At 45.8% G+C, this 5,962-nt stretch overlaps 1 protein-coding gene across 1 annotated transcript; it reads right to left on the bottom strand.

Moving 5' to 3' along the window:
- Positions 1-1,774: 1,774 nt before the first annotated feature.
- Positions 1,775-2,974, bottom strand: LOC136458630 (uncharacterized). The gene has a single exon (XM_066458567.1). The coding sequence runs from the start codon at positions 2,853-2,855 to the stop codon at positions 1,983-1,985; it is 873 nt and encodes a 290-aa protein (XP_066314664.1). The 5' UTR covers positions 2,856-2,974; the 3' UTR covers positions 1,775-1,982.
- Between the last annotated feature and the right edge of the window lie 2,988 nt (positions 2,975-5,962).

Below are 5,962 nucleotides of genomic sequence, written 5' to 3'. Positions count from 1 at the left end.
TAACACAAGCCAGATCACCAGATTTAAAATATTGGAGATACTGAACAAGTGCACAGCCCTGTCACAAATAACACTATTTCCTTCCAGCTAAACCATTTCACTCTTAGAATTTGAACATTCTGTTTATCCTTCCCTGCTCTTTATGAACACTATGTTTAAGGCCCATGCTTGTATCAAAACCATTCATCTTTTTAAAAGGCTATTGGACTGCTTAATTTATCAAATTATTTTTGTGGCAAATAAAGAGGGGGAAAAGGATCACCAAAAGAATCTATAAGCCACTAAAATGAAAATCTTAGGTATGGCAAATTCATCATCAGGCTATATGCCTAAGGCACACCTAGACATCTCGTTTTGCTAATCCAGTGCAGCTAGCTAGGGCTCTTCTGCTAGGAGTTGTGCACAGCAGTACTAGCAGTTATTCAGGGGGGGGGGGGGGGGGGGGAGTTCTCAAGTGTAACTTTTCACAAGTTTCCTCTTGTCAACCTTTGATGTATAATTAGAAATTCATACTGAGAAATTCACTATTCATCAAGCAGTTAGCAGTCTAATTACCAATACAACCTCGCACATTCCACAGGCTATTTTGTCTTCCCCATCCATTCATTGCTTAACGCTAGGTGCTGGCGGACAAGGAATTGAGCAATGCAGGGGAGTGGGAGCTTCGAATCGGTGGGCACCTATGGCAGCTTCCATGCCTGGACATATTGGTGGATCCACCCCTGTTTTTAGTTCGATAATAATGCTCTCTGCAGATAAACTTAAGTATATTTGTGCATATTCAGCCATATCAGGGTAATCAAAGAATAACAATTGGATGCTTTTAGCTTTTCAACACCAGATTAGTTTCAAAATTATATGACCAGCAATAGGCAGTCTATCAAGTATCAATAGCTACGTCATTAGGTCAATGAACAAGAGCCCACAAACAAAACTGTGCTTCACAAGACATGTCTAGTTTCCGACAGCTGTATATGAAAGATCTGAGTACGGGTACAACCATAGAACCCTGCATGGGAGCCAACTATCATATTCATGCCCCAATTTCATCCGTTAGTCAAAAAGAAAACAGAACTGGTTGAATCAGATTCTGCAATACCTCTATAGCTCAATCAACCTAGAGCAATTCACAGTATGGGTTACAGCATTAAAAAAACAAATGACCACGCATAACCTAAATCTCCAATTTCTCCAATTCCTTGGCACCAAACACCCACAGGGATCAATGCTGGAAAACATAGCTAAACAAAAGAGAACAGGTACCATCAAGATATGAACATTCTCCCTCTGTCCACATATACTCTATAAGATAAGCATTTCTGAAATTTTTAGGGCACAATAACTCAATAGTCAATAAGCAACAAGATAAAAGACTTTGGTGTCACTCATTGAAGGGCCCGAGTCAACTTGTGTTTAGTGCCATTCAAAGCAAGCTATTATCATTACACAAGGTAATAGATGATAGCTGTGGCTGCCACAGCATCCCGCTGCCGCATGTGTGCAGAAGGTCACGAGGGAGGGTGGAGGTGCCTCCAGCTGCTTGCAGAGCATTAAGGCTGCGTGTGCGGAATAGATAAGTTTATGAGCAGGGAGGGGAGAGGCGTGGATTATGCCAAAAATGCTTACATTTGTGTACGAATTTTGAATGCCAAAAATATGTGAACAGAGAGAGTAAATAATAAGACTTTGTCAATTCTGAAGTATTGTTCCCCACTGAAATTACCAATCTAATTATGTATCGAGCAAGAAGCAGCTTTCTTCCAACATGATAGACTAGAGACCAGCAAAAAATTTCAAGACCGATATATGCGGCACTCATACTCTACAGTTCCATTGAATCTACACAAAATTTGATGTAACGTATTTCTGATGATAACAAGAGATGCTATGATACAACTCAGCTATACCTTGATCTCAAGAAGTTAATTGCCCACAACAGGAAACGGGCTAACTCCACAGGAAATCAATTGAAAGCATGGAGCCTACTTGCCTGGACTCCTAAAAAATGAGGGCTCCGTCCGGTAATGCCTGAGCTCACCGCCAGAGAAGATGTTAGCGAAGGCCTGCAGGTTCTCGTCTGAGGGGCTCGTGTGTATCTTCCTTGGTAATGGTAAGACGCAGGGCCCGCAGAACACGACCCCGCCCATCCCCCTCGCGTCTTCCTCGGCCCCTTCCTCATCGCTGTCGTCGTCCGCGACCTTATTGTTGGTCTTGACCACCATCTGCTGCTTCTTGGGCGTAAGAAGGATCGGGGACGGTGGAGGTGTCGAGTGCGTGCGGTTGAGGACGCGGAGCACGCGGTTTGGGGTGGGCGCCACGGAGAGGCCGCTGAGGGAGACGGCCGGCGAGAGGCGGAGGGCGTGGCAGGCGGCCGGGGATGGCGGCACCGCGACGAGGCTCACAGCCACGTTGAGGAGGCCGTGGACTCTGCCGGAGGGGCGGCGCACGCCGACGGCGAACATAGAGGGGGAGCCGACGGGGCGGGTCAGGAGGCGGTGGTCGCCAAGGAGGAAGCGCGCCGAGCCGACGAGCGAGTTCCCGCCGAGGTGCCAGGAGCTCGCAGCGGCAGCGTAGATCTCGACGGAGACGGCGGCGCGCGAGTCGTCGGCGAGCGAGGCCTCGCGCACGCGGAAGAGGAGGCGCGCGTGCCACGCGGGGTCGAGGCCGCCCGTGTCGTCGGGGCGGGTCTGGAGCTTGTGCCCCGCGTCGACCCAGGCCACGGCGTACGCCTGCAACCTCCGCCGCGGCAGGCCGGAGTGGGGCTGCTTGAGCCCCTGCGCGGAGATGAGGGCCACCTCCAGCAGCCGCTCGCCCTCAGGGAGTCCCAGCCCAGCCTCCTCGTCCGGCGCCTCCATCGCCGGCGAGCGGCGGAGCTAGGGTTTCTCGATCGGGGGCGGGAGGGCGAGCCGGCGGAGGGTTTGGGCCGGGCGGGTGGTCGAATTTTGGGACGGTTTCGGGGATTCGAACGGACGGTCGGATGCGAGCAGCGGTTGCTGGATCGGAAGGTTATGAACAAGCCCCGCCAGTGGGCATTGTTCGAAGCGGTGACGGCTGACAGCTGCGCCCGCCGAATTCTGAGCTGTGGTCCGTTGTCGGCCCGACCCAATGAGGAGGAATCTTACAAAACGGCCCGCTTTGGAGAACCTTCCGATACGGTTGGCCCATTGCTCCAATTTCCGTTGTTGTAGCATCGGGAGTCCAGCCCATATGAGAATTAGAAGGATATAGCCAGGCTAACACACAATCCTCCTCATCGCCGCCGGCGCGTGGCCTCCTCGGGTACGGCACCGCGGGATCTCCAGCGTCGCGCCCGCGCTGAGTATACAGGCAGGGGAGAAGCTTCGTGTGACGCCACTTCGCCGGCGAGTTCCCATGCGTTGTCGCACCGGCGAGCTCCATGCGCCACAGCCGACTTCTGCGCTGGCATTGAGCTCCATAACGACGAGCCCTCATTCGTCTAAGGAACAAGATGATACTGCACTGCGCATGTTGCAAGCGTATATTTGAAGTGTTTCAAATGTTTTAGAAGTATGTTGCAAGTGATATCTAGCCTGTTCGATTGACTGGTTCGTATTGTTGCTGGTTCGTGAAGAAGTGCTGCTGACTGGTTTGTGTGAGAAAAATACTGTTCCGGCTGGAAATTTACGATCGTTTACGACAAGCCACAGCCAAACGAACAGCCCGATCGATGTTGTAAAAGTAGATTGGGATGTTGCACATGTTGTAATGAGCTATACACGTATGTTTCGAGTGTATGTTCTAAAATATTTCATCTGTTTCAGACGTTGTTGCAAGTGTTTTTATTTGGATGTTGCAAAACTAGATCGGGATGTTGCATATATGTGCAAGTGTTTCAAGTGTTTTTCATACATATGTTGGTGTTTCATCTTGATGTTTGCGTATATTTGCAATGACTACACATGTGTTTTTAAGTTTTTTCTGGTGTTTTGCAAGTGTTTCAGACGTATGTTGTAAGTGTTTTCAGCTGTTTTGGACGTATGTTGCAAGTGCTTCATCTGGATGTTGCAAAAAGTAGATGTGGTGTTACACATATTGCGATACGTGTGAGAAGTGGAGGCATGGTCCCTACACGCGGTCTATCGGTGTAGGCATCGTCCAGACGGTGTGGGCGCGAAATATAGGCTCGGGGAGAGACGTGCTGGCCCGAGTACGGGAAAAGGAGTGCCTAGCACAGCAAAAAAAAATCACACATCTATATTATAAGGGACCAATCAAAACTATACTAGGTCTCCAAAAAAGTCCTCCGCTGAGAGACTACAACCATTGTGCACCAACGAAATTGTACCCAGGATTACCGTATCATTAAAATCTATGGCTCCTAATCCTTTCTCACAGGCTTCAACTTGATCCGATGGCCAATGTTATTTGGATCTCCTCGACCCAGGCTTTAACGCACACCTCACACATCCCGCAGTCTACGGTAAAATAGAAACCAATGAAAGTCAATCAAGACAAATATAGAAGCCAATCAAGGTAAATAGGAAGGAGGAATCCGTGACTCCGATCAAGGCAATTTCCAGCACATCCCGCAGTCTACGGTAAAATGGAAACCAATGGAAGTCAATCAAGACAAATATGGAAGTCAGTCAAGGCAAATAGGAAGGAGGGATCCGTGACTTCGATCAAGGCAATTTCTAGAATTATCATTATAATGGAAAAACCCACGTCAACCTCGGCCACATCTGACACGCCCCTTCCAAAACTCTCCGTGCTGTTCTGGTATTGTGTCAATAAGGAATGACGACAGACCTACTAACATACCCACTCTTATGTTTCCGTCAAGAACACGTGGGACCTGGTTTGGTGACCCCACGCGTCAGTAGAAGCAGTGGAGCATCTGCAGCGTGGCTAAACCTGAAAAAGTCTACCCCTTTCTTCTCATAAAATACCAACGGCGGACAAGGAAGCAAAACGGGTCACTTATGGTCTGGGCCCACCGAGAAGAGATCGATGAAAAGGTTTAGCACATTTGGTTTTGCCTATTTTAAAAAAAATAGAAGAAATATCTAGTTTCATCCTCCAAAGAGAGGAGTTAGACCACTGTGTTACAAAAGTAACACACTACACGTCCGACCAAGTTTACAAAATAAACGAACCAACTTGACACGTGATTATGAAAATAAAAGGCTATTATGAAATAGAACACGCAAGCTAGAGACAATTAGTTTTGTTCAAATTTTTAGATATATAGCTTTTGCTATGCACCTAAATATACATTACGTCTATATACATAGTAAAAACTACTCCCTTGATTCCAAATTATAAGTCGCTTTGATTTTTTTGATACATCCATTTTATTATGCATCTAGATATAATAATATATCTAGATACATAGCAAAATAGATAAACAAAAAAATCAAAGCGACTTATAATTTAAAACGGAGGTAGTATATATCTAGAAAAGCTAGAATGACTTACAATTTAAAACAGATGGAGTACTTAAAACTTACTTGATAACTCAGTTGATTATGCCAAGAAGAAATATTTTTTTTTCTTTTGTCCAATAATTTTCATTAGTTAGCTTTCTAATACCCGAAAATCATCTGAATAAAGAAAAATAGGATGGGAGAGAGGGAGAAACCAAGGAACAACCAGATAAATATCTATCGCAGTTGCGCACATATATTTACGACTATGTCTACTATTTAATTTTAAAAAAGATCAAATATATATATTTTTTTCATTTATCAAAAGTGAATTAGAGAGTTACTTTAAGAAGATATATCTACTTTAAGAAGCTTGGTACGACATCTTTGATTATTTGAGATGAAGTTTGTATGAAGTGGCCATGAAGATCTACAAGACATGTTTAAGGACTTAGGCAGATTGTAAATTATATGGTTAATGCGAGAAATAACTTTATTATGCCTTGTTACGTGTAAGTGTTTCTCAGATTGTATATACATGGTTATATACAATTGTGTGAAAATTAAACTCTGGA

This window comes from Miscanthus floridulus, chromosome 6 (genome assembly GCF_019320115.1).
Source record: "Miscanthus floridulus cultivar M001 chromosome 6, ASM1932011v1, whole genome shotgun sequence".
Taxonomy (NCBI): Eukaryota; Viridiplantae; Streptophyta; class Magnoliopsida; order Poales; family Poaceae; genus Miscanthus; species Miscanthus floridulus.
This window is presented reverse-complemented; position numbering and strand designations above follow the sequence as displayed.

Bases quoted from the DNA above. Each gene is read 5' to 3' on its own strand.
- LOC136458630 (XM_066458567.1), bottom strand. From the start codon at position 2,855: ATGGAGGCGCCGGACGAGGAGGCTGGGCTGGGACTCCCTGAGGGCGAG.